The sequence below is a fragment of the Sphaerodactylus townsendi genome, linkage group LG05 (genome assembly GCF_021028975.2).
Source record: "Sphaerodactylus townsendi isolate TG3544 linkage group LG05, MPM_Stown_v2.3, whole genome shotgun sequence".
Lineage (NCBI taxonomy): Eukaryota > Metazoa > Chordata > Lepidosauria > Squamata > Sphaerodactylidae > Sphaerodactylus > Sphaerodactylus townsendi.
Window position 1 is genome coordinate 82,859,022 of NC_059429.1, and position 26,541 is coordinate 82,885,562.

Sequence of the window (26,541 nt, forward strand, 5' to 3'; positions counted from 1 at the left end):
GGGATTCAGTGGACTCTTCAGATGTGCAGCCAGATGGTGGCATGGTGCTCCATCCCCAGCTGGCCGTAGTGGAACCTCAGGAGGAGACAGCCCCTGTGAGATCAGACTTAGGGCCACAAGTGGAAACCACTGGAGATTGTGGTTCTAACCCTGATCCACAACCAGGGACCAGCTCCAAAGCTTCTCAGCCCCTCAGCACCAGGCCAGCTGCAGGGGGCTTAACTTGCTCCCCTCAATCCTCCTTAGTCCTATGAATGATGCAGAAGAAGGCTGCATAGCACCTGCAGGGAAGGAGGTATAGTGTGAGCTTGGCAGCCCTGCACCACACCAGCTTAAACAGCAAAGAGGAGTGTCTGCAGGAGCAGGGCTGATGTAATGGCCAGATGCAGGCCATCCCCACTACATGGGCAGCACCCTGTTAAAGAAACAGGAGGCTGTGTGGAAACAATTAGTCTGCTTGGCACTGCCCCAGCTGCATGTGCCCATGCATTGTCTCCTTCCTTCTGAGTATCGCATGAACTCCTGGATTTGTGAAGGTTGTGTTACCCCTATTTGGATGTGATGCTCGTGAAAGAGGTCTGTTTACGCTGACCTTGGACTGGACTTTGACTGCTGAGTACCATCTCTGTGTGTATGTGACAGAAATAAACTTCAGACTTTAACCTGAAAGCTTGATCCTGAATACTTGGCAAGCCTCCTCTTTATTTTTGCTCAAATAGAATAACTGTTAGCTTTTTAACTTCCTCCTATGGATTTTTAAAAATGAGTCTGAAGTCACCTGTCATTGAACTAGGTTGACATGTAACATTGTGTTTAGTCTCCTTCTTGCAACAATACTGAAAATATGGCAGATAAAAGTCAGCCTAGTACAAATTCCTTCAAATGGAGGATGTTGTTAGTGCAAATATACAACAACTCTGTATTTCCACTAAAACCCAGTAATACTGTACCTGTAGCTACCTTTCACTCACTAAGAACTTTTATAGATAGTTAGCTTACAGGGCAATAGATTGTTGCTTATTTGTTTTTTGAGATTCAGAAGTCTCTTCTGTAAGGAAGTATTTCTGTTGCAGGATGTTTCCAAACTCAAGTTCAGTTTCCAAACTCAAACCAGTGTATCCAGTGTGCTAGTGTATGTTCTGAAGAATGAGTTTGTGGATGGATCATGAAACCTACTGAGATAGTGTTGTGGTACCATCAAGGATGAGTAATACTTGCTGGTCTTCCTGACTTCATGCCATCTGTCAGAATACTATTGCAGCCAAAGGACTGACACTGTGGCTCAGTGGTTGAGCATCTGCTTGGCATGAAAAAGATCCCAGGTTCAATCCCCGGCACTGCCAGTTAAAGGGACTGGTAAAGGAGGTGATGTGAAAGACCTCTACTTGAGAACCTGGAGAGTTGCTGCCAGTCTGAGTAAACAGTACTTACTTTGATGGACCAAGGGTATGGTATGAGACAGCTTCACATATCCTACCCAGATTTGAAAGCAATGAGACTCCTTTTAAAAATGAAAAATAAAATAAAATGCCAGGGCCACTCTATCACTCTGGCAACAGAGTTTCACTACTTTGAGAACTTCACTTTCTTTCTCGGTAGCTAGATAAAGTCATTAGCCAGTGAATCCTCAGGAACTGAATCATTTTTGTTTCTAGCTTTCCTATTAATAGTAGCATTACCCAAAGGACATGGTAGGTGTTCTGTGAAGCATTCCCGTCATAAGAGACAAAAGATAATAAATGCATGTTTAGCCAGCTGTTTATCAAGCTCTGTTTCCATATATGTTGCTGTTAAGTTTTGATCATGAGACAAAAAATAGCTCCCTATTGTCCACAAATTCAGCTTTGCTCAGGGGCCTGTTCTGGGTGGTACAACAAAAGATGTCTGCCTATTCTGTCCATGAAAGAAGACCCTGAAATGGCAGGTATTTCCTGGGGTGCTCTGGCACTGAAAAATGGGAAGATGGCCTTGCATAGTACACATTTTGAATTTATCCTCTAGTTGCCCCTGTTTGCTGGATGGGCATGAGAAGAAACAAACTGAAGCATCTTATTCATGTCTTTTAAACAATTAGTGCGCCAAATCTGTATGTCTAATCTCTGAATGAAGATATAACATTGAATTGTTAACTGATTTCTGAACTGGAGTAAGAATGATCTTCTATGGCTGTAATATCCTTTCTGAATTAGGCAACCCCTTAAGAGAATCCGAGCTCTATCATGTATTCAGCATCACATCAACGTACCATTTAGGCCTTTGCGTGTCTGAACTTCATCACTGCTCTCTACTCATGGCTGCTTTACTTGGAAAACACTGTAGGATTGTGGAGCCAAGGGTTATTACCAGGCATCTAATCCCACCATCCCAGTGGGGAAGCCCTAGGAATAGATTTATAGCTGGTTGAAAAGCTAAGATACCTGCTTCGTTATTTATAACTATCCTTTTTTGTTTTATTGCTGGGTTTTAGCAAACAGCCATTCTCAACCCCCCTTCTCATCCTCCATTTCCGCTGAAATATTTCATCATTTCACAGGGAATAAAGTTTCCAGCGAGGAAAATGCTAGCCTGCTCCGTTGGCTGAGCTCTTTGAAATTGAATGCGGTGTGTTTGAAGGGCTGCTCCAAACAGTTCGGCTAATACAGGTCCCCTTCAGATCACACCATGGCAGGAAGTGCAGTCAGCTTGCTTGAATGGCAGTTTCATTAGGCTATGGCCAGTGTTTTTCATTCCCTCACCCCACTTTTTTTAATGTTGCTTTTAAAAATGCAGATAATGAATAACATTCCTCTTATGGAGGTGGCTCTGTCCTAATGAAGGTTGCCTTGTCCTGGGGATCAAAGGCTGGGGAAGAGAGGGCAGTAACTTTAAGTATCAGGGTGTTTTGGTTTTTTAAAAAAAATCTCCTATAAAAACGATTAGTGGTTCAAGTGCTACATAGTGATTTGTAGAAAGTTAAACTCACAAACATGAAAAGAACAAACTTGCTCTGTCATTGACAAAACAGTTTGATAACAAATATGCTGATTGCACAAGTGCTGAATTTGGTATCTGCTGCAGAGTTCAGTGTTCTGAGAATTCGATCTTTCATTTTAAAGTGAAAGCAAGTTTCTAATCCTTATAGCTGCAGTGTGTGGATAGTGACTGATTGCAGAAGTCCAAGGAAAGCAGGGCAAAACTTCAATGAGTATCGATAAGTTTCTCATCGCTATAGCAGACAGCAAAACAATATTGTTAAATAATTTTGCTTTATTTGCATATTTTATTTAGATAAATAACTGGGGTCATTGGGCCCATTCCACTTTCTACATAGCCATGTGGCAACTGCTGGAGAAAGCAGATCACCCAAAGTCCCCTTGGTGTACCGGGCTACAGGTTGTGAGACATAGCAGTGCTGGTTTATCTTTGTTATGAAACAATTGTGGGGACTCCCCCTTTCCAGGCCAGACTCTGCCATGTGTGCCATCCCTCCTTCTCTTTTCCTGGGTGGTAGTCAGCCCATCCTTGCTCCTGGTGGATGGAGAGCCACCGTTCACACCACTTGGGCCGCTGGACTGAGCCCTGTTGGCTGGCAGGTTGTGATGGGTGGCCTCAGGCTGCTGATCAGAGTGGGCAGCTTGGGCCTGGGCAGAGGCCTGCTGCCTGAGTCCGCTAAAACTCCCTGACTGGACCTGCCTCCCTTCACCCATGGCGCTCTCTCTCTCTTTCATTATTACTACCTCCCTTTCTCCCCCTTTTTCTCTCTCCTCCTCCTGGTTACCTCTTATCCGCTCTCCCAGTCCTGCCACATAAGATTCCTCACCCAGCTCCCTGTTGGGCTGCTGGCCATATGTCTGGCCTGACTGGTCCTGGATTGGTTTCCCGGCCCGCTGTCCCTGTTCAAGATGGGCGGGCCCCGTATCTTCCTTCACCTGCAGTCTTACTGATACAGTCCTGGGCATCAAGCTTTGTTGGTAGGAGTGGAGCTCAGGGCCTCAGGGTTTATCAGGCCCCTGCCAGCTTATCAGGCCCCTGCCAGCTTTCCTGACCACCATGCCACTGCCACTGCCACCCTCCTCTGTAGGTCTCTGGACCCACCCACCACATTCTCACTGCCCCCAGTGATGGGCAGCCTGAATAGCTGCCCGCAGCGTGGTGTTCTGCATCAAGGCTGACCTGGAACTGGTGGGGGGTGGGAGGTGGAGCATTAGGCAGCAGCAGCAGATCCTGGGCTGGTGGCAGAGTTGGGAACGGTGACTGCTGCTATCTCTGGACATTTGAGTTGAACTACACAATTTGATTTCAAAAGCTTGTATGCAGAATTAATGATTTATCAGGTTTAAATGAATGATTAATGAATATCAGGTTTTGCAGTCTGGCCTAGTCTAACTCTATCATTGTACTCTGCCTCCTCCCCCCTCCCCCAAATCATAAGATACATTCCTTCTGTATTAGGCTGTGGTCTAGTATACATGTGCACATGATTAAAAAGAACTGCGTAGAATGGTCAAATCACCTTACTTGTTCAGCATTGTGTAACTGGAAGGAAGTACATACTAAATCCAATATTTCAGAGCTTATAGGAGTAAAATTTATCACATAGTGACCTGGTGCTGTAGGCAGGCAGGAGCTAGAGCAGTGGTTCTCAACCTTCCTAATGCCGCGACCCTTTAATACAGTTCCTCACGTTGTGGTGACCCCCAACCCTAGCATTTATCCATTTTACAGATGGAGAACACTCTCTTTACAGAAGAGAGTCTTAGGCAACCCCTGTGAAAGGAATAGCTCCATCTTCCAGATCCTACAGAACTAAATTCCGAGGGCCCAGGTCTCATTTGATGGAGCATGCCACCAGGCTGGGCCAAAACTGAGAATGATCTGACCCTGTGTCAAGGACAGCCGGCTATCTTTTGGCTGTATATATTTACATGCTTACCTTTCCCCTAACAACTGGGACCTAAGGCAGATCCTTGTTGGGCAACCACTTGTTTCCCCTGATCCTTGCCTTTTGCCTGAATGAAAGTCAGCTTGAACGGCCATTGCTGGCTGCTGTACCTGACTCCTAGAAGGTCTTACTCCATTTACTGCTCCTCTGCTCACTCTCTTACTGGATTTTCCTTCAGGCCTTGTTCTTGGGGATTTATTCCTTCAGCTTTCCTGCTGGCTCTCTGAGGCTGCATAAGGCCTAGCATAAAAAGTTAATTCTTCCATAGTTTAAAACAGGCAAACCTGTTTTAGAAGTTCAAATCTCCAAATGTCATATGGGAAACCTGACAGCCAGATTCAGTAAATGTTTCTCCATGCAGTTTCACAGCAGTAGCAGTTACTTGAAACCATGTTGCATATAGGCCTATAGTAGAACATGTCTAGTGGAAAAAGCTTAAGAAGAACTGTGTGTGTGTGGGTTTAGATTTGGAGGTGGAGGGGGGTTTAGATTTGGAGCTTTTAAGGGTATATCCATAAAACACAGAATACTTGGGTGACTGACCATGTAGAAAATATCCTCTTCTTCCTGCTTCAGAAGGAAAAATTCTTTTCCATGAAGTTTAAGGGGGATTTCTAAATGTTGAACAAGATGTAGGAGAAGAGTCATGGTTCAGTGGTAGATGCCAGGTTAAATCCATCTGCAGTTAAAAAGATCAGGTAGTAGGTGTTGTGATAGGCCTCTGTCCAGCCCTGAAGAACTTCTGCTAGTCACAGTAGACAATAATAACCTTGATAGATCAATGGTTTGACTCATTATCAACCAGGTTTATGTGATGGGTAAGGTACTTCTTTGCTGGAAGAGATTCTGACAAGGAAGGGTTAAGTTTCAGCCAGGGAAGGCGAATGGGTAGTGGCCATCATTGCCCATTTCTTCTCTTGACCATTGTCAGGGTCCATCTGCTTTTTTCTGCACATTCTTGCTTGTCTCTGAGATTTGGTTCTCATTAGGTCCCACAAGCTAGCACTCATTCTTCCTTGCTCCCTTTGGTATAATTTGTCCCAAATGTGCGCTTGGTTGCCTGCTTTCTTGTGTTGCCAGCTAGTGGGCTTTTGGGATAAGCTTGCCCGGCTAGCTTTTTTTCTGTTCCCTTTGCAAGTCCAAGGCTTTGACAGACATCAATCCCAAGATGTTCCAGAAATGGCAAATGGTTCCATAAATCTGCCCTCCCTCTGCAAGTATGAACTGTTGCTTTTCTAAATCCTTTTTTTGGGGGGGAAGGGAACAATGCTGGAAAGCTGCACAACTTTATTTGGTGACTCTAAAATAGGCCATGCATTCAAGACAGAACGAGTGGGCTCTTAGTCATATTCATGGTGCTATTGGAAATTCTACTAATGAGTTATTTTGTATTTTTTCCTTTTAAAATTCAGACACTTAGGGCTCCAATTACCCTGTTTCTCCAAAAATAAGACATCCCCTGAGAATAAGACGTAGTAGAGGTTTTGCTGAAGTGCTAAATATAAAGCATCCCCCGAAAGTGAGATGTAGCAAAGTTTTTGTTTGGAAGCATGCCCGTCGAACAGAACACCAGAGCATGCACCTGTGGAGTGGAAAAATAAGACATCCCCTGAAAATAAGACATAGCGCATCTTTGGGAGCAAAAATTAATATAAGACACTGTCTTATTTTCAGAGAAACACGGTAGATCATGATTGTGGTGTGGAAGGAGGAGGGTTTTAAGCCTTCCCTTATGTGTCATTTTCCCAACTTGGAATAGTCACACAGAGCCTGTTAATCTCATCAAGGCAAAATACTATTCCTCATCAAGACCTGTGGTCCCCCCCCCCCCGCCCCCCAATGGAGCCAACAGCAGCTCTGTGGGGCTAGTCCAGATTGGGAAAATGACACTGGGAGAAGACTTAACCCATCTTCCTTCCTATGACAAGGTCCTGATCAGAATCCCTTGGCTTTTTACAAAGAAAATGTGCCTTGGAGCTTATGAACACAACTTCTGGTCACATCTAAATCACATATTGTTCATATTTGGCTAGCCAAATTAATACTGAACATTTGACTTACTACTCCTGGACTAACTCAAAGTACCTCTAAAATTTATTTTCATCCCTTTCCTTTCTGAAAACAGGAGTTTGCTTTGTCAGTCTTTCTTGGGCTAGTCTAATTCTGCGAAGAGATATTCCAGTCTACACTGATTGAAGTCAATGGGCTTTGATTGGAGTAACTCTGTGTCGGATTGTGCTGTTGGTTATACTGCATAATCATAAGCATGCCAGAACTGCACAGCATCTTTCTTTAGTTTTTACAGCATTGAATTAGCCCAGATCCACAAATTACTTTCTATATGGCAAAGTTTAAAAAGGGTTTTGTGACCTGGCACCGGCAATTGCTTAGCAAAATCGTTGATAAAACTCTTGAATACATACCTATATCTTGAGCCCGCCTTGAGCCAAACCTTGGTTGGGAAAAGGTGGGGTAGAAGTTTAAGAAATAATAAGTAATCTTTATCTACTGTAAGTCATATCCAAACTATCTGTGAGTCAGCGTTCCCAGGCATCAGCCCAGATACCTGGAGTATATGCTTCAGAAAGAAGACACATGTTCATGTACTCAGTAAAGCATTAGAAACCAACTTGGAAGAACTCATATCTTACCTGGTAAAAAGATAAGAAGTCCCCCCCCCCCCCCCCCCCCGCCCCAATTCTAGTTAAGCCTATTTGGGAAAAGAATTTACTTGAGAAATAAGGAACCTTATGGAGGAACTTCATAGACATAGAGCTTGTCTATATTAAATTCGTGAACATAATCTTAAACATTTAAGTATGTCATGTATATTCTGGTAGAATAGTTTATTAACTGCAGATTTCCAGGCAAAAGGTTCCCAAATAAGGGATCCTCTGTGTCTGTAGGTTACTAAGCAGTGTATATATTCTGATTGCTCCTTAAAAAGACAGTGATTGGTGATTCCATTTATGTTAGCTGAGATTTTACAGTGATTTTTTCTGTTGTTTTGAACAATTAAACATGTTTTATATATATGACCCAAATGTAGTTCACCTTTGCACTACATCTTTTAAGATACTGAGATAAACAGGAATTTTTTTTCTGTAACTGCATCTGCACCTAGTAAGAGAATGTATTGTATTTACTTAATTAAAAGATTACCATGATTGTAAGATGACACCTTTAACGATGTTATACATCCCCTAAAGTTATTATTTTGTTTTTAAATTTTATCTATTGGGTATTTATATTCCCCCTCCCCTTTCAAGCTTGGGATGGTTTCCAACCACAGACCACTAGTACAAGTAAAATCAAGTATAAATAATCACTACAATAAAGAAATAAAAAATCAATTAAAACTTCATAAAATTCTAGGCAAATCCTGGTGACACCACACAACTGCTAAATAATACTGATCAGATGGAAAGATGATAAGAGAGCTTGGAGGGGATCCACAGGGTGGTCGAAAGAGGTGGTGGTGGTGGGGAGACTCAGATGGTAAACCATTGCTGCTTCAACCAGATGCCTGGTGGAACAACTCTGTCTTATAGGCCCTGCTGAACTGCATTAAATCCCGCAGGGCCCTAGTCTCATTAGACAGAGCGTTCCGGGTCAAGGCCGGGACCAGGAACATAAGTTCAACATAAATTTAGCTTGTATGCAAATATAAGGCAACCACCTATTTTTGATGGCATACCTGTGAAAAAAAACCTAGTCTTGCATTTGATTAAATACTTTAGCTTAAATATTGTATGTATGAGAACAATAAGGTGACGTGTGGAAAATTGATGATTGGATCTCCCAACATATTTTAAAGGCCCCCAATTTGGATCAGGATCATGGTGCCGGTGGTGATGTAGTCCTTCCCCACATGGACATACTCCAATACAGATTGGCTCCTCCAAACTTATATTAACCATGGCAGGGGAAAAGAGAAGTACAGTATGGCACAATTTCTCTCTGTTGACTTCCCCTTGTGCCTCCTGAAAATGCTACTAGTTGGTATTCCAGTAGGGCCAAATAAAAGATAGTGGTCAGAGAGAGCTTGTATGGTAGATAAAAGGGGAAGACGCCATTTTAAGGGATAGTCTGTAGCGTTGCCGTTGGGTGGTTTGCTTTTAGCCAGATTTATGATGGGAGAGGGGAGGGAATCATTAAATATTTGTACATCTGTGCTTTTGGGATATTTACATCTATTTTTTTAAAAGCCAAACTCCTTGCTGGATACTGTTTCTAAACCACTTTTTTATAATGTTAAACAGGGGAGAGGCACCTCCAGCAACACGTTACCCCCCAGACGTTTTCTAATGGTAAATATTTTTGTTCTCTATCTGTATGAGGAGTTTTAATTGTAGCTGCATTTTATATTTTGGAATATAACAACTGGGCATAGGGGCCTGAGCTGTTGTACTAACTGCATGCCTCACTTTGCATCATGGAGAATGGGGCAGAAGGGTCATTAAAAGGGGCACTGGTGCTTACTAACTATCTAACCTGCCCCCAGACCATTTCTAGCCCTCCCCCCTTTTACAACTCTGCCCTTGTCATCTGCATGGTCCTAGGGATCAGCAATGAGTGAGTAGCCTGGGAGCTCCCTGGCAAGTGAAGGACGATCCATGCAGGCAATCCAAGTTTTCCCATGAGGAGCAGTATATAAGGAAATATGGGGCTTCAAGTGGCTGCTTGCTTTGCTTGTGCTAACAGTGTGTTCTCTTGCTAGAAATGATAATCACCAGTTTCAGAGGTAAGGGGCAGTTCTTTTATTTCTTGTGTATTGTAGAATTTCTAAAGATGTTGCACAGGCTGTTCATTCCATGTAGGAGTTATGCAGAAGTTGGTCTCTGTGAGGTCTTTGAAGTGTCCTTGCCCCTGCAAGGCTATAACATTATTATGGCCATTAAAAACCAGGACAACAGAGGTTCAGTGACTTGTTTAAGACTGCATCAAGAATTCGTGGCAAGGCAAAGCACATACCTTTCCCATCCATTGGGAAATAATCTTCTGAGATATCTTTCTAATTGCCACCATATATTGCAACAGTTATGGGCTGTTTAATGAAAAGTAGAAAGTAACTGAATAAAAGGGTTACCTGAACTTGTAGATACGATGAGAAACTGAACTCTGATGCTTGTAGTCACTATGGATGTAGCTTCCTTGTTAAAGCCTAAGGAAGATTGCAGGTAAAGTTGACCAACAGTAGAAGATATTCTATGGCTGGCTTCTTCCAGTTCTTTCCTGCCACTGTTGACTTGGTACTTGGTGGGAATTTACATCACTGTGTGTGGCCTTGAAGTCTAGGCAGAGGAAAGGGCTAATTGAAGTGCATAATTCCTCTGTTCTTTCATGAGGATACTCATATAGTTTAGAGAAGAAAGGCAAAACTCTAAGAAGTTCTGCCAAAAAGCTGCTTTCTGATGTGCTGTCTTGTTTTTGCAATGGGGAAACTGATGGGAAGCTTGGAGTCAAACTGTGGGATGAATTTAAAGCAGAAATTGGAATTTGTCATTCCCAGATGTGAATGACAGTAGAGATTAGCAGTGCAATCCTAAAATCCTAAAAACCTTTCTATGTCTATTGAAGTCAGTGCATTTAGAAGGGTGCAACCCAGCTTACAGTTGCATTGTCAAAGGAGTGTGTTCTTTAGTCAGGCAAAACTATTTGAAATGGGGTAATGCCACAATTAGTGAAAGACGACTCGTGTTTCTTTCTTTGGATATGTTGCATCTTTTTTTAAGGACTGTTTCTGGACAATGTTTTTTGCGGATAATTGTCAGCCATTTCATCATCTCTTGCTACTATCCATTTTACATCAGATATCCACATATTAGATCAATATATCTAATGATCAGTATGGCTTAAATTCAGATTAGAATCATGAATAGACAATACAGATAGTTCTACAAATCTAAGAAAAGCCCCAGGTTTACCAAAAAAATCTGCAGTTTTAAAAAAGGGGGTTAAGTCAGCCATGATGTACTTTTAAGAAACGAATGCAGTCTGAAATCTCAGTGACCATTGCAGGGTTTCAGGCAACTACAACGCTATTACTAGCCTTCAGACCTTGGCTCCTGCCAGTAAAAAACAGGGGAAGACATAGGGCTCTTTCCAAAGCTGTTTTGGCCCCCCAGTTTAAATCCAGCTCACCTCCTTCTTGGCTGGAAGGGACTTGGCTGGAAGGGACTCAAGGAGCCATATTAAACAGATCAGCAAATATATACAGTCAACCCAATACTGAAAGATATGAGGCCAGCCAAGCCTAAAAAACAAGGACTGTATATATAGGGAATTACACTCAAACTAACTGCTTATACCTCATTGCCTTGTATCCCTATATATACAGTCCTTGTTTTTTAGGCTTGGCTGGCCTCATATCTTTCAGTATAGGGACTCAAGGAGACCAGTCTCAGCAGTATCCACCAGACAGCTTGCTATGTTGCAATTTGCACAACTTAACCAGGTGCACTGGTGGTTATGACTTGATGTTGCACAGCATGCCTGGGCCCAGCGGCAGCCTCCGCTAAGCTTACACAATATCCAAGTCTGGCAATGCCCACCACCCAACGCACCTGAATTACTTCCTGTCACATGTTTTTTGCAATTTGATTGGTCTTTTCCCATGAAGAAGCTGCCAAGGGACAAAAGGAGGGAAAGATGAGAGCCAGTGTGGTACAGTGGTTTGAATGTCAGACTCTAGTCTGGAAGGTCCAGGTTCAAATCCGTACTCTGCCATGCAGCTCTCTAGGTGACCTTCAACCCAGTCATTCTCTTGTAGCCCAATCAACTTTACAAGGTTGTTGTATGGATAAAATTGGAGAGAATGATATAAGCTGCTTTGAGTCTGCATTGGGATGAAAGGAGGGGCTATAGTTAAGTGATAATAATACATAAAGCTGAAGACTGAGAGGGAGCAAATAAAATAAAGCTTGGTTGGTGAATGGGAAAGAAGCAGAGAAAGAAGAGAGGATATGGGGGCAGGCTGCCAGGAGAAGAGAAAGAGGAAATTTTGTGGGGAAGGTGATACAGGGAGAAATGAAGGGAACCCCACAAGTTTTTGAGGGTTCCCTTCATGTCAGTGCTATTTATAATTACTACTGCTTGTGGTCATTGCTGCTTGTTTGTCATTCAGACTTTCCTTATGGTTGTTATGAAATAAATTTCACTGTTTCTACCATGTGTAAATTTTCAGTTCCTGGCTTCAAACTTATATTGCTGGCTGCACAGTTTTCTTTGATATTTTGAAAGATTTGTCCTCCTGCTGCTCTATTTGGATAGTTGCCTATCTGTTTGAAAATTGCATTTCTTCCCTTGGTTGGGCGGATGCACTTTTGATTGATACAGTGGTACTAATACAGCAGCCACTTACATGTTGGACATTCATATGAGTACCTTGGACCTGTCATGAAATCCTGATAATTGTCTATGTCTGTTTGGGGTCAAGAAACACTTTAAAATCTTGAGCCCGGCAGCAAAGCTACTTAGACTGGGGCCATCTGCCTACAAAATAAAATTAGGATATGCTTCTTGTGTCTCTCCATCCCAGATTGGCTGGTGGCAGAGATTTCCTCATTGAAAGGAGTTTTATGAAGATGGAAAAAACCTCTACAGTAGTAGAGTAGTAGTGGAAAGCTCCTTTGACTGGAGGACAGTTCCACCGGAACGAAATGAAATTACAGGCTCCAAGACATTGGTGGATTCAACATGGGCCAAAAACAGTGGTGTGGAAATGGTATAAACCCTTTTACACCATTTTAAACCATTTTACACCATTTTCACACTGCTGTTTTTGCCCCATGCGGAATCTGCCATACTTTGTAATAAAACTTTGCCATAGCACTGAGCGTGAGATCTGTAAAGGAAAGCATTACAGATTGTGCTAGGGAAGTTTGTGGATGTAGAGTGAGAGTAAAGGTGGCGTGGATATGGCAAAACACCTCCACTATCAAGAAACACCCTGTTCTTTAAATTAACAGAGCACTTCCTTCTAGAGGGAAGACAATATGAGATACTCTGCATCATCCCTTTATTCCTACTCTTCAAGTCACTGGTAGTTTCATTTTGCATATTTTTTCTGCTTCGTGTCTGGGAATAAAACTCTTGCCTTCCTTGTTCTGTCAGCCTTCTCTCTAGTATCATTAGAGTGAATGGTTAAGATATCAGAACCCATCAGTGTGCTGATGTAAATGATCAGAAACATTGCAAAACAGTACCTTCAGCACACCAATTCATTTAGAAAATTTGCAGGCAGTTATTTCATTGGCATCTTTAACTTAGCGCAGACTGTTTTTATTGCTGCAGTGGATTTAAGCAGTTTTGGTTTGGTCTCCCTAGTATTGCCATTTTGCAGAAAAGAAGGGATACAGGGTTAAATCCTGTACAGAATCTACATTGACTGAATAGTGAGAATTTGAACCCAAATCTCTTCAATTTAACCACTACACTATTACTGCCCTTGAAAACTGATTTTAAGACATTTAGCGCAGGGGATTTAATGGAAGGCAAACACAGACCAGGGACTCAGTAGCTTAGGGAAGTATTGCAATATGTAGTTTATTTCTTAGATACATATGTACCTGGGCAAAAAAGTAAACATGACATTCACAGAATTGCTGTGGACTGTGGGTCTATCTATGCATTTTTAAATGCCAGTCAGACATGGAGATGGAATTTGCTATCTGAAGTGGCAGCCTCACAGTTCTGCATATAAGTAAGGCTTACTTGTCAGTCTGCATTACTTGTCTGTTTGTCTCCAGTGGTCCCAGCATTTATCCTGAGTGGCATACAAGCTTTATGAAACCAGTTTGTTTTCAGCTTGAAGCTGCCTGATAAACTCTGTGGAATTGCTATATGCTGCTAAAACACCTCCCATATTCCATTCTGTAAGCCAGCACTTCTCAGTAGTGAATGGACTACCCATGTACTGATTACAGTGGTCACTTCAACTGATTGGACCATAATTAGGAAAGATTCATTCTGAATTGGGGGGCCAGACAGCTATTTCCATTTAGAAAATATTGAAGAGACCTGATCTTATTTATTTAATACATTTTTATTACACCTGTCCTCCAAGAAACTGAGAATTGTTTCCACATTTTTCATTTTTCCCTCACAACAACCCTGTGAAGTGGGGTAGACTGAGAGAAACTGATTCAAGGTAACCTAGGAAGCTTCTTGCCAGAGTGGGGTTTTGAATCTTGGACCTATTATGCATGGAGTGTTTTCCTCAGAGCTCTTCGCACCACAGTGGCATCATCGTGGGTCTACTCACATATCTTTGTTTATACATGAGGAGATGCCCCACTGCATGACACGCGGCTTGCCTGAGCCCACTTCTGGGTTGTTCCTGGTCAACACAAAATGTTTGTGGCTTCGTTTTTAAAGCCCCTTTTTTTTTGCATCGGTATTTCTGTGTTACATTGATATTTCTGTGTTATATCAATACCTTTGTGCTTTTCTCAAAAGCCAACTGTACATTCCCTGGAAAGGCTGCAAGAGGGGGGTTTTTTGGGGGGGGGGGGCGGGGGGAGAAGAGACCAAATGAAGTGGAAAGCCAAAGCAAGGAATAACATTGAGTTTCCCAACTCTCACTAACCATGGGGCTTTCAGGTTCTGCGGCACTGTAATGCAGAGCATGTCAGTATAGAAATCTCTGCTCTGAAGGAAACATTTCCTCACTGTGTGGCAGAGCAGCAGTGTATTATTGGTCTGAGTTTCCCAGATCGTAGTATTACATTCTAGCCACTTACCGCATGTGCTACCCTGCATGCTTTTCCAGCTTTATTTCTAAAATGCATATCCTGTTTTTCAGCCCTTACAAGAGCTACCAAAATGACTAACAATTTAAAAGATACATGATAAAATTATAATAAAAGGGTATATTATAAATTATATTATATAATATTATCTGTTTTGTCTGTTTTGACCTCACTGAAGTGGTAAACCTGTGTCTGGTCTGTACCACTTCCAAGTTCAAAAGAAGTTTATGCCCACTCAAACCCTGAACATGGTTTCATATGAGAGGAAAGGATTCTGTTGAACATTCCTCCCTGATCTGCTAGTTTACAATATCTGTTTGTCCCACCACCAGTCTCCTGAAGGGAAGCATTTAATCTTGTCAGCTTCCACTTGCAATCTGAAGTGGTAAAGCCCAAACACAGGTTTACCAACACAGTGAACTAGGCCATAATTACTGATTGCTTGGCTCCTCTGGTTTAGAGGCATAATGTTTGGAATGCTGTTTTAACACACAAGGCTCTTTTTGTTTGTTGGTGAATTATGGTGATTGCAGCCTTGCTTTTCCCCATCCTCTGACTCAGCCAGCACTCGTGGATGCCCTTTGTGGTTCTGTGAGTCATGTTTATTCACTTAGGCCTGGGAACCACACTCCCCTCAATCACGCAATTTTAGTATTACCACAGAACAATAGAAACCATTTCACATTGTGCCTCATTATTTCTGAAAAGTAGCTGCACTATACTATAGCACTGAGTTCTGTTTTACCTTAGAATCTAACTGGATTGGTATGATGTAAGCTTTTCTAGGTATCAGCCTATTTTGTCAGATGTCTGATTCATCAGATGTCTCTTCTCTTAATGAATATGTTTGCTGACTGTGTTTGTTTGACACGTTTTCCTGTTCTGTGTGGATCATTAACTCATTTCCCATCAGTGAGTGGTTAATAGGGTGTCCAGAGGATATTCTGTTTCTTAATCTGCTACATAAGATATTCATTAATGTGAATGGATAACATATGCAAACAATACAAAATTACTCAAGGCAATTAAATCTAAAGCAGACTGTAAAGATTTGCAAGAGAATCCCTTGAAACTGCAAGTAGGACAGTGAATGCAAAACAAAATAATTGCTGCTAGGTTTTAAAATGTCTGTAACATTTTAACACCTTGATCATATAGTCATTATTATTGCATATCATGCTGTAGTAATGTTAATTGCACAAGAACTATACATAATACAGTGAAATATGCCTTTAGAATTTCCAATTTAGACAAGCTTTTTGGCTATTTACTACAAGACCAAAGTTCCATAAGATGTTTATGTACAAACAAAATGCTATGTGCCATAGGCGCATTCTGAGGCAAGAATGGCTCCAAACATTCCCGGATTAATGGTGATAGTGGATTTATCACCAAAAGTACCAGTGTATGGTTTTCCCCATCCAGTGATCAGAAAACAAACAGAAAGTTAGACTCTATTTAGAAGGATCCTTGTTACTATTATAATTTTTATGCTTGCATGCATTATAATGTGTCCACAAGATCATCAGACAAAAGATTGTTTTTAGCTTCCCCACTTGGATCAATGAGAAGAATTGCCTTTGCTCCAGCTCACACTTTTATCATGGTTGTGCCATGGAACAGAATATTCAGAAAACCCCAACCTTGAAAATTTTTCAGAGGGTTTGTGAAGCAGAGCTCTTTCATGATGCTTTTAGTAACCCATGAATTAATGTTCTGCCTTGCTTCCTTTTATTTTTATCTGTTTGCATATTTGATGTGATATTATGTTTGCTTTAAAATGTAATGTGAGTTGTTTAGGATCCTGTTGAGTAGAAGAAAGATAGGATATAAATATGGAACTGAATCCAGACTAAAATTTCTTGTAACAGAAGGTAATTCCATCAGTGGAACAAACTTCCCTTGCCTCCCTGACCACCAGTCCACTGAACTCCCTGAAATGCTGTTCCAAGGGGACAGGGTCTGCAATGGGTCGGATTGGGGGTCTGCAGTGGGAAAGGAGAATTGGCAAAAATTACATTTTCCCTTCTATAAGTGAAAATTTTAGTCTGGAGTCACCCCATTTTAAATAAATAAATGAAAAGAAAGCACTTAACAATTACAGTGGAATGAGCTCTTACATTTCTCAGTCTAAAAACCAATATGAAATTTGTGGTGATTCTAATTAAAGTCCTTTGGATCTTCTTTTAGGATTTATAGAGAAGAAAAAGTTAACAGTGTGCTAATGATATCAGTATGTGTTCTCAGAATTTGGCATGCGGGATAGATTTGTGGAAAACTTCTGTGCAGAGCAATGTTCAAGTAATAAAATCTCTCAGAAGTCTAATTGTTAGGATTTCCCCCGCACAATAACTAGTGGACATGGTTTGTTACATAGGATGGGAGAAAGGAGCTGGCAATAAAGAAGCTTGTCCAGCAATGATTTTTTTTTCAAGAAAAGGTTTATAAGGTGAAAAGTTTCATAAAAGTTGTTTAATTTTTATATACTGGTGAATGCCCAGCACTTCTGATACCAATTAAAAATGCAATTCATTTCGTATTGAAATCAATATCCAATCCAATCCAAAAACCTTTATTAGGCATAAACCAGAAGTACCATACATTCCAAATACAAAAACAGGATCATTGTTATATATCATGTAGAACATGGATTAAAAATGTAGCAACTGCTTCAGAAATTTCTACATTAGGGCTGTTCAATAGCTTAGACATTTTTAGTTTGTCTGAGAGAAACATACATTCTATAGGTAGTAAAGTTCTGAGATCGGTTCTAATATCATTATGCCTCGAACAGTAAGGCAGGGATGTGAGGGATTTGGAGTCCTATAGCATTACAGGATAGTACCGACAGCAGCAGCGTCACTTTGTGGGTGTTTGTTAAAGGAAACGACCTTAGAAGATAGGCAGGGGGGAATGGGTTGCACCTTTGCTGTCATCATGACCCACGTACGCTTATAATTAACAAGCTGTTCTAAGTATACATCAGGGCTAGATTTCGGGGGTGTGATCCCAAAGTATAGAGGGGAACTGAAATCAATATATTGACACTGATTAAAATGCTGGTTGCAAATGCTGTTGTAGGTGCCCTAATTTTGGGATTGGATTTCAAAAGTGAATGGAAAGCTTCCATTCACTTGCTTCCTGTTCTCAAAATAGGTTCTGACTGTTGTAGTCCGTTAGGCCAGAAAAAAACTCAATACAAGCCCTAAAATGTGATTTTTAAAAGCTAGGATCAACCAAATTGTCACAAAGTAATGAGCAAGCTCTTGCAGCGTTGAGGAAAAACATGTTGTATAGGAGGTGTTGTTGACTTAAATGTGGAGCTAAGTGTGATTACTACCCTATTACCAAAATTGTGCTATTTTTTACTCCTAACTATTTTTGCATAGCTGGTTGTGACACTGCTGAACTGAAGTGGAGCAGATTTTCTAAGGAGAGGAATATGCAGGTTTTCTGAGAATGCACAATTTTCAACACAACAAATTGAGTGCCATCTTCATTTTTTTTGGCTTGGCACTAAGAATACATCTTAGAAATTAATTAACTTGTTAATTTAGGTTAATATTCAGGAAATTAGCTCCACAACTATCTAGGTCTTTAAGGAAAGTAAAATGGTGTGAAATAGGAACTGGAGCCTGCTCCATCTTCTAAAAGCAAACCAGACCTATAAAATGAAAATTCTAAAACTTTGTTTCTTCAGTTTGGGTTATTTATTTACTTCATTTATACCCTTCCTTACTCCCTAATGAGGACCCCAGGCAGCTTACATTGTTCTCTTGCCCATTTTATTCTCACAACTACCACTCTGTAAAATACGCTAGATTAAGCATGTACAAGTGCCTGAAGGTTATCTAGTGTGACAGAGAGGGTATTTGAACCTGGGTCTCTCAGATTTTAGTGCAGCATTCTAATCACTATACCTAGCTGGCACTCAGTCATGCTAATATAGTACCTTTACAGTGCAATCTTAAGAAACTTGTATGAGACCATTCATGCTTGCACTACTTCTCCCACTACTGAGAAGCATCCAATTCTCCAACTTTGCTTCACAGTGGGGTTTTTCCTGTTTACACTGTTCTTGTCTTCCCCATGGTTTTTTATTTCCCCATCTGAGCCGATCCACCATTTTGCCTGCCCGTCTCTTGTTGTTTCCATGTAATGTCCATTTTGGGAGGTTGCCTGGTGCCTGTGTATGTGTGTGTGTATGTGGCTGTCTTTTGCCTATTGATAGTTTGCTGAAATGGCAAAAGCCTTGTCAGTTTCACTGGGTTTAACACTCCAGCGATAGAACTTAAATGTGATTTTTTTTAAAAAAAGAAGCTAGTGGGGGACCGCCGCAAACCTTCTAATTGTCCTGAAATGGTGACTGGTAGAATAGGAGGAACTACTGTGGAATGGGCAGGGGAAGGCAGGAAGGAGCGATAAAACCCAAGGAAGTGTTGACACAGAAGGATCTCCTTTGCTTTCCCTGGGAAGGAAGGAAACAGTTGCATTTGACGAGTTTTTGGAAACCACCGGGATTCTCAGACAGTAGGGTGCCAAAGAGGGGAAAATGTGTGCATAACTGAGAATCAAACCTGAAGGGAATGTAAGCTCCGTGTAAGAGGCCACATGTTTGAGAGTAAGTCCCATGTAACAGACCTGAATAGAACTCACAGTAGACCTGCTGAGGATTGCTCTTTAATTTGAATATTTAAGACCTCGGCTGTAGCAGTCCGAAGTACCCAGTACTAGAACATTTCTTTCATTTTAAGCAGACGTTGTGATTTGCAGGCATATTGTCAGGATGCAAATAATGTTGGTTAAATTGTTCCTTGTCTTTGGTTCCTTGATGGGACATGTGCCAAAGAGCAAAGCATCCATTGCTGACCCAGAAAAGCATCCATTGCTGACCTGAGCTGATTAGTCCATACACTCTCATAAGGTATGAGAGAGTGCCCCTAGGGCCCTCTGGGACAATCTTCTGTTTCATGTTAGATCAACTCTTTCATGCTCTTTGTATCTTTGCCCATGGCAGCTGTACAGTGTCAGCTGTAGTGACTCTTCAGTCACTTCCAGGTGAGCATATGAGTGCATGCATGCTGGGGCAGCATGTTTAGTTGGGGTCCAGTGGAGGGTATTTTACCCAGACCCCAAACTTGGTTCCAACCTTATCTGAGACAATCAGAAGAAATCAAACAAAATGTAAAATCTTGTTTATTCTCAGACAGAGGTGTTGTTGGTCACATAGACATGAATTATTCTTCTCCTCAAATTATGCTTCTCCATCAAATCAATAGATCAGCAAAAAAAATGTTTGAGAAGGTGATCGCTGACAAACAGCATGGTAAAGCCAAGGATCAAAAACATTCTGGAAACGTTCTAAATGATTTGTACAAAAAGGGCCAATTTTTGTTTTATTTTCATGCTGAGGGGTCTATTGCTGGAGTGATAGACCCTCAAACTGACAACAAACTAAAATGGTCTAGCAATTAATGCTGGACCCAGACAGTATCTCTCCCCCCCCCCCCAAGAAAAGATGGCAGACAGCCATGGACGTAGGTAAGGAGGGGTTCTCGGGTTTGAACCCCCCCATTCATGTCCGAAGCCCCGCCCCTCCGTTTGTGGGTTTTAAAAACATTTTAGTGCTTTTTCGGTTTTTGGCCTGCAGGGGGCACATTGTTTGGGCTAGCCCAGGGGTAGGGGCAGAAACCGGTGTTGGAGACTGGGAATTCCCATCAGCCTATGGCATGATGGCTGTTACTGGTAAGTGATCAGGCTCTCCATGATGTTCAGGAACTATTCCAATTCCCATCACAGCCCCTACCAGCCTTGTGGTGGCCATGCTGGTAAGCTGATGAGTATGGTCCCTAGTATCGAGAAAGCCCTATGCTGCCTCAAACTTTCAGGGATTGGCTTTTGGGAGACTCTCCTCCCACAGATGATACTACCTGCAGGTTTGGTGAGGGTTTTAAGTTCAGGGGTCCAAAGGTATGGACTCCCCAAAGGGGTGTGCCCCCATCCTCCATTGTTTCCAATGTGGAGCTAATAGAAGATGGGGGCTACACCTGAGGGGTCCATAACTTTTTGGGACCCCTAGAACCAAACTTCACCAAACCTGGGATGTATTATCAGGAGAGAGCTCTTGTTGATACCACCCAGGTTTTGTGAGAGTTTGGTCCCAGGATCCCAAAGCTATGGACTCCCAAAGGAGTGCCCCATCCTCCATTGTTTTTAATTAGGAGCTAATAGGAGAGTAGGGGGGCTACACCTTTGAGGGTCCATAGCACTTTTGGGACCCCAAATAAAACAAACTTCCTGAGAAACTGGAGTAGTGTCATTAGGAAAAAGACTCCTAAAGATACCCTAAGAAAGTTTGGTTGCTTTCTAGCTTAACAATTGCACCACTGACAGCAGAGCACCCCCCCAAATTACCCCAGATTCTCCTTTTAAATCCACCCATACAGCATGGGTTTAAAGGGAGAATCTGAAATCCTCAGTTTAGAAGAAGAAGAAGAGTTTGGATTTATACTTCCCCCCTTTCTCTCCTGTAGGAGACTCAAAGGGAGCTTACAAATCTCACTTGCCACTTGCTCCCTCACAACAAACACCCTGTGAGGTGGGTGGAGAGCTGAGAGAGCTCCACAGAAAAAACTGTGACTATTTGAGGAATCACCCCGCTGGTGGTGTGTGTGGGGTGGACAGGTGGGCTAATCCCAGAATTCCCTAGGTAAGCCTCCACAGCTCAAGTGGCAGAGCAGGGAATCAAACCCGGTTCCTCCAGATTAGAATGCACCTGCTGTTAACCACTATGCCACATTGAAAGTGATGCTGTTTCAGGGTGGGGGATAATCCACCCCAAAACAGCATCACTTTCAATTTCAAGATTCTCCCTTTAAGGTGGATTTAAAAGGAGAATTTGGGCTCTCTAGTTTAAACACCATTGAAAGTGATGCTGTTTGGGGGTGCTGTTTGGGGGTGGATTCCAGCATCACAGCAGCTGCGGGGGGGGGGGGGGCTCAGATTTTGCACCAGGCTCCATTTTCCCTCTATGCCTCTGCCCAGAGGGGAGGGGCAGGGCAAGGCAGGGGAGTCTGCCATCCCCGACCTCGGAGAGCTGCTTTTATAAGTGCTAGGCCAGGGGCGGGGCTTGCGGAGGCATGGCTATGCCCTAGGGGCAGGTGAGGGTGTGGCCCCACCCCCAACCCCCCCATAAAAAATCTATACCTACGTCCCTGCAGACAGCCTCCCCAGACAGAGGTTGCATAGAGAGAATGAGCGAGCAGGGGGTGGGCAAAAAGGCAGATCAGCTCAGCTAGGAACACTTTGCAGCAGGAGAATCCTGTGTGTAAACAACAACAACAAAAACACCGGAAAAACCCATTGCAAAGCAGACAGCCCTGGGGTAAGTAGTGCATGCATAAAGGGCCAGAGTCTCAGGAAAGGTGTTTGCTCTCCCAAATGCAGAAGACAGTAGGGCAGTTCCCTAGTCTCAGCCCCTCAGCCACACTATGACTGAGATAATGGGAATGCAAGGAAAGGGTAGGCACTTATAGGGGAGGACAGGCAGGCAGGAGGGATGAGTGTTTAACCCTTCCCATGTCTGCCAATTTTCCTGTCCCATTGCCCTTTCCAGATGTGTTCAGTTCTTGTTTTGGGGAAAAGCATTTTTAAACTTTCTATGGTTGATATTTCAGCAGAGATGTACAACATGAAATTTGCCTTCTGTATATTGTTCTAAATGTTTTCCCAAAGCTTGGGAGAGTAGCAAGGAGGGGTTCCTGTGCATTTCATGATCATCCTTACTTGAGGAACACATGTTACACAATGCAGGCGTTTCTATGTCTGTGCACAGGACAGCAGACCATGTTAACATATTATTTTTGTTTTAAAAATCAATAGCAGAGATGAGAATATGCAAAAATATGTATGTGGGTTGATTAGATTGTGATCTTGTTAATGTTTAAACTTTTAAACCATAACGTGATTGATGGTTTAAAAGGCTGCTTTGCTAAATGAAATTTACATCCCTGATTTGCAGGGGGGCAAGGGGGGGGGAACCGGCAATCAAGGGAAAGGTTAGGCACCCCTTTCTCAATTATTGCTACTTCCCTGCTTGTTCTTGCCCAGCCCCATCACCATCTTTCACCTTAACCTGTCTCACGGGATGTTATAAAGATTGAATGGGACTCTGATCTCCTTGGAGAAATGGTGGTTGCCAGCAGGAAAACTATTTTTAATATGATGGCATTTTAATTTTCAAATTCTACATAGTATAAAATGTTTTAATCTAATACCACATTATTAGTTTTAAAAATAAACAGCAGTAGAACACTGATAATAGAACATTATGTTGCACCTGTACACAGTAAAAGCAGGAATTGTTTGACCACCATGTATAATCTGGGGCATATCACTGTTTGAGTTCTTTTATTTGCCTTCCTGAATCTTCCTTGGAAAAATGTTATCCCTATTCACTTGCTAGTAAGTTCCATTGTATGGAGTGAACCTTAAGGGGATAGACCCTTCTGATAATTTCTGCTATCAAAAGGAGAATTAGGATGTTGTGGGTTTTCCGGGTTGTATGGCCATGCTCCAATAGCATTTTCTCCTGACGTTTCACCTGCATCTTTGGTGGCAGCCACAGATACAGGCAAAACGTCAGGCAAAAATATTACTGGAACATGCCTATACAACCTGGAAAACCCACAATATCCTAGTGATTCTAGTTGTGAAAGCCTTTGACAGTACAAAAGGAGGATTGTACCTTTAATTGAATCGAAGCAAGTTGTCTTTGATTCTGTTGATCTTGGAATCCTAATAGGCTAATCACGTTGAAACTTACATTATTAATGATGTATGGGTGTGTTTATTTAGGCAGACCAAGACTTGATATTCTAGATAAAACTGCATATTGTCCTTGGCAAATTTGGATTTTTGAAGAGAACAGATTAACCAAATATGAATATTCAAGTGTGGATTTAGTAATCTTTGAAATTTATATACAGTTCAGTTTATCAGAATAATATTTTTTTCTAAATTTGAACTTTTTGAAATTTTTATCTTGGAAGTTCTTTAAAGCTGAATTCAAACTTTAGCCTACGACTATTTGCATCTTCAGTTAAGTGATTTAGAGTCCCAGTAATACATTACTTTTGTTTTTCGAGCCAAAGACTTGCAAATTTGAAATTAGTTTTGCTGGTTCCAAAAAACCTATTTTAAAGATAACTCACACTAAGCACCCCTAGGTCAGATTAAAGCATTTTTATTGGTATATTTTCCAATATTCCCATTTGGATGGTTTTTCTTGGATGTTCATTCATTTCTGCCTGCTTTATGAGTGTTCTTAATTACTTCTTTATTTTCTTGTAGAGACTTGTGCTGTCAACAATGGAGGCTGTGACAGTAAATGCCATGATGCAGCAACTGGTGTGCACTGTAGCTGTCCAATGGGATTCATGCTCCAACCTGACAGGAAAACGTGTAAAGGTAATCAAATGTATAGCCAGCAAGAGCACACTTTCCATGTAGGTTTGAAACAAGGTTTGAGTTATGAGGTAGCAGTTGAACTTTTCTGCAGATACAACAGAATGCTCTAATATGCGAAGAGGAAATGCTTGCATTTTTACTCTGGCTCTGAATTAATCAGTGCATCACAGCAGAAACTTGTTTAAACTTTTTCTTGGATTGTTTATTTCCTTATTGCAATATATAGTTTGTTTACTCTACTATAAATGTACCATTTTCATGAAGCAAGATTATTGTCTCTTAACATGTAAAGAGTACATTGTCCAAATTGGTCATGCAGTAATTGCTACTAGTAGTGTGACTTATTGGAGGCACCAAAGAGAGTGGGATAAAGTTATGAGCATCTTTGGACAATGCAGATTTCCAGTGTGACTGAATAGGTTACTATCCCAATATTTGTACTTCTGGTATTTGTAAGGCTTCATCCCTGTTCTGTGGCTAAACATAAAACTTTCAACCTAGTACCATTAGTCAACCCAGTATCACCAAACCAATGAGACCCTCCTATCATTTTGCATGGAAGATTTGTAAAACTAGTGCAATATCTCTGTCCTTATATATGTGAAAATTTGCTGCCTTTTCATATCCCAGTGGGTTCATTGCTGAACACTGAAATTGATGAGACTTCTAGTTCAAGCTCATAAAGACTATATTAAATTAGATTTGCTTTCATGTATCCTCTGGGTTCTGTTCTGCTTCAACGCAAGATTCTTGACCCAGCCAAAGTATTTAGGGCTTTCCAGAAGGTTGTTTTACAAAATAAGTTACTCTGAATCAAAATAGTTTTATCCAGGTAGCACTTCTGACACAGAAATATTATATTTTATCTAGCACTCATACTGCTTTGTTTTGTTACTTGGAAAATAGTATTCCTATCCCTGCTCCTCAGCTTCTGTACCCATTGCAAGTGAATATTTTATGACATGTCACGTACATCTGTTTGATAGACATGTTATAGACATGTCACGTACATCTGTTTGATAGTGCCACAATATCAACTGATATCAAACAATACAAACCTTTAGTGCGACTATGCAATTTAAAATTGGAGGCCTTTATGTTTTTCTGCAGTAAACTTCTTGGTTTTTTTACAACAACAGTTTTCTTCAATAGACTTAAGATGGATGTAACTCTGCTTAGAATTGCACTTTTCGAGGTTGATGTTAGTTTGCACCTTTAAAAAAAAGTAATAATTTCCAGTGAGAGTGCCCTTTCCCATTAGAGTGGTGTCCCATCCTTCATAGGCTGTTTGCTTTTTATTTTACTTATTCTTTGAAGGGTTGTCCTGTCCAGAGATAGAGTACATATTCCCCCCAATATATTTGTTTTTAAGAAGCAATCAAGAAGAAAATCCAGTAAATGTTAAATAACAAAATGTCCTCCCAACCCCCAATCCATTACACAAAGCAGGATGTCATACTGTTGGCATTGGATCTGCACTAGCATGAGTTTTAGTAAGAGAAGCGTGCAGGCTGGGTTTTTTTATCATCTGGAAAGGCTTGCGGAGAAAAAGGTGAGACTCCACAAATGGAGGGCATCTGCGTTCTGTCTCTGGCAGCTCCAGGGAACATGACCTTAGTTAAAAGGAAAAAGCCCTTCTGCTGAAAGCTGTCTAACCGCCTTACTGATTCCAGACCCCATTTGCTTCGTTATTATTTTTCAGAGCTCACCGCCTCTTAAGATGCTAGAGTTCCAGGAAAGCATAATAACCCAGAGCCATATCCCCTGTGTCTGGGATTTTATTACAGTTTGGAGCTGTTTTACTGCTAGTTCACTTCACTCACAATAACAATAATAATAACAGTAAAAGCTCCAGCTTCATAGTTCTTGCTAGAAATGATGGGGTGGGGGGAGAGACAAGGGAGCAGCCTTGGATGAGGTCTGCCTGAGCTCTTTTTTTCTGGGATTTATCAGCCTTGGCTCATTCTATTTTACAGACCATTTCCTAGCAGTAAATTTTCTGGTTGTAAGTAAAAATATCCCTTAACAGGTAGTTGGAGCTTTTTGAGAATTTAGGGAATTATGTGTGTTGGGGGGGGTGGGCAGGGGGGGTGATGTTTGCTTTTGCAAAACAGCCAAGTTGCGAGGTTTTTTAAAAAAATGTTCACATTTATTTTTAAACTACTGTTCTCTGAAGACTATTTCCTCTTCCAATTTATTTCTTCTTTACAGTCCCTCCTCTTGTTATTTGAGTGCCAAAAGCCATTTAGCCATCTTATCCAAACCTCAATTGTTATGATCCTGGGGCCCAGGGCCAGCCTTAGTCTTCTCTTTCACCTCCTCCCATACCTAGCCACCTAATCCAGACACTGAGGCTGACTTTTAACTTTTTACTATCTGGGGCAAAAATGTCTAAATCAT

The 26,541-nt window shown here is 41.5% G+C and overlaps 1 protein-coding gene across 8 annotated transcripts in view; it reads left to right on the forward strand.

The window, feature by feature from the left end:
* The window catches only part of SCUBE3 (signal peptide, CUB domain and EGF like domain containing 3), a 120,998-nt gene that overhangs the window by 67,420 nt on the left and 27,037 nt on the right, over positions 1-26,541 (forward strand). For 4 of the 8 annotated variants that reach the window (XM_048498017.1, XM_048498018.1, XM_048498019.1 and 1 more), the window contains 2 exons: positions 9,184-9,231; positions 24,025-24,141. In XM_048498017.1, coding sequence (XP_048353974.1) covers positions 9,184-9,231; positions 24,025-24,141 — 165 coding nt within the window. The remainder of the gene's footprint in view (positions 1-9,183; positions 9,232-24,024; positions 24,142-26,541) is intronic. The other 4 variants (XM_048498021.1, XM_048498024.1, XM_048498022.1 and 1 more) reach the window with 1 other exon arrangement.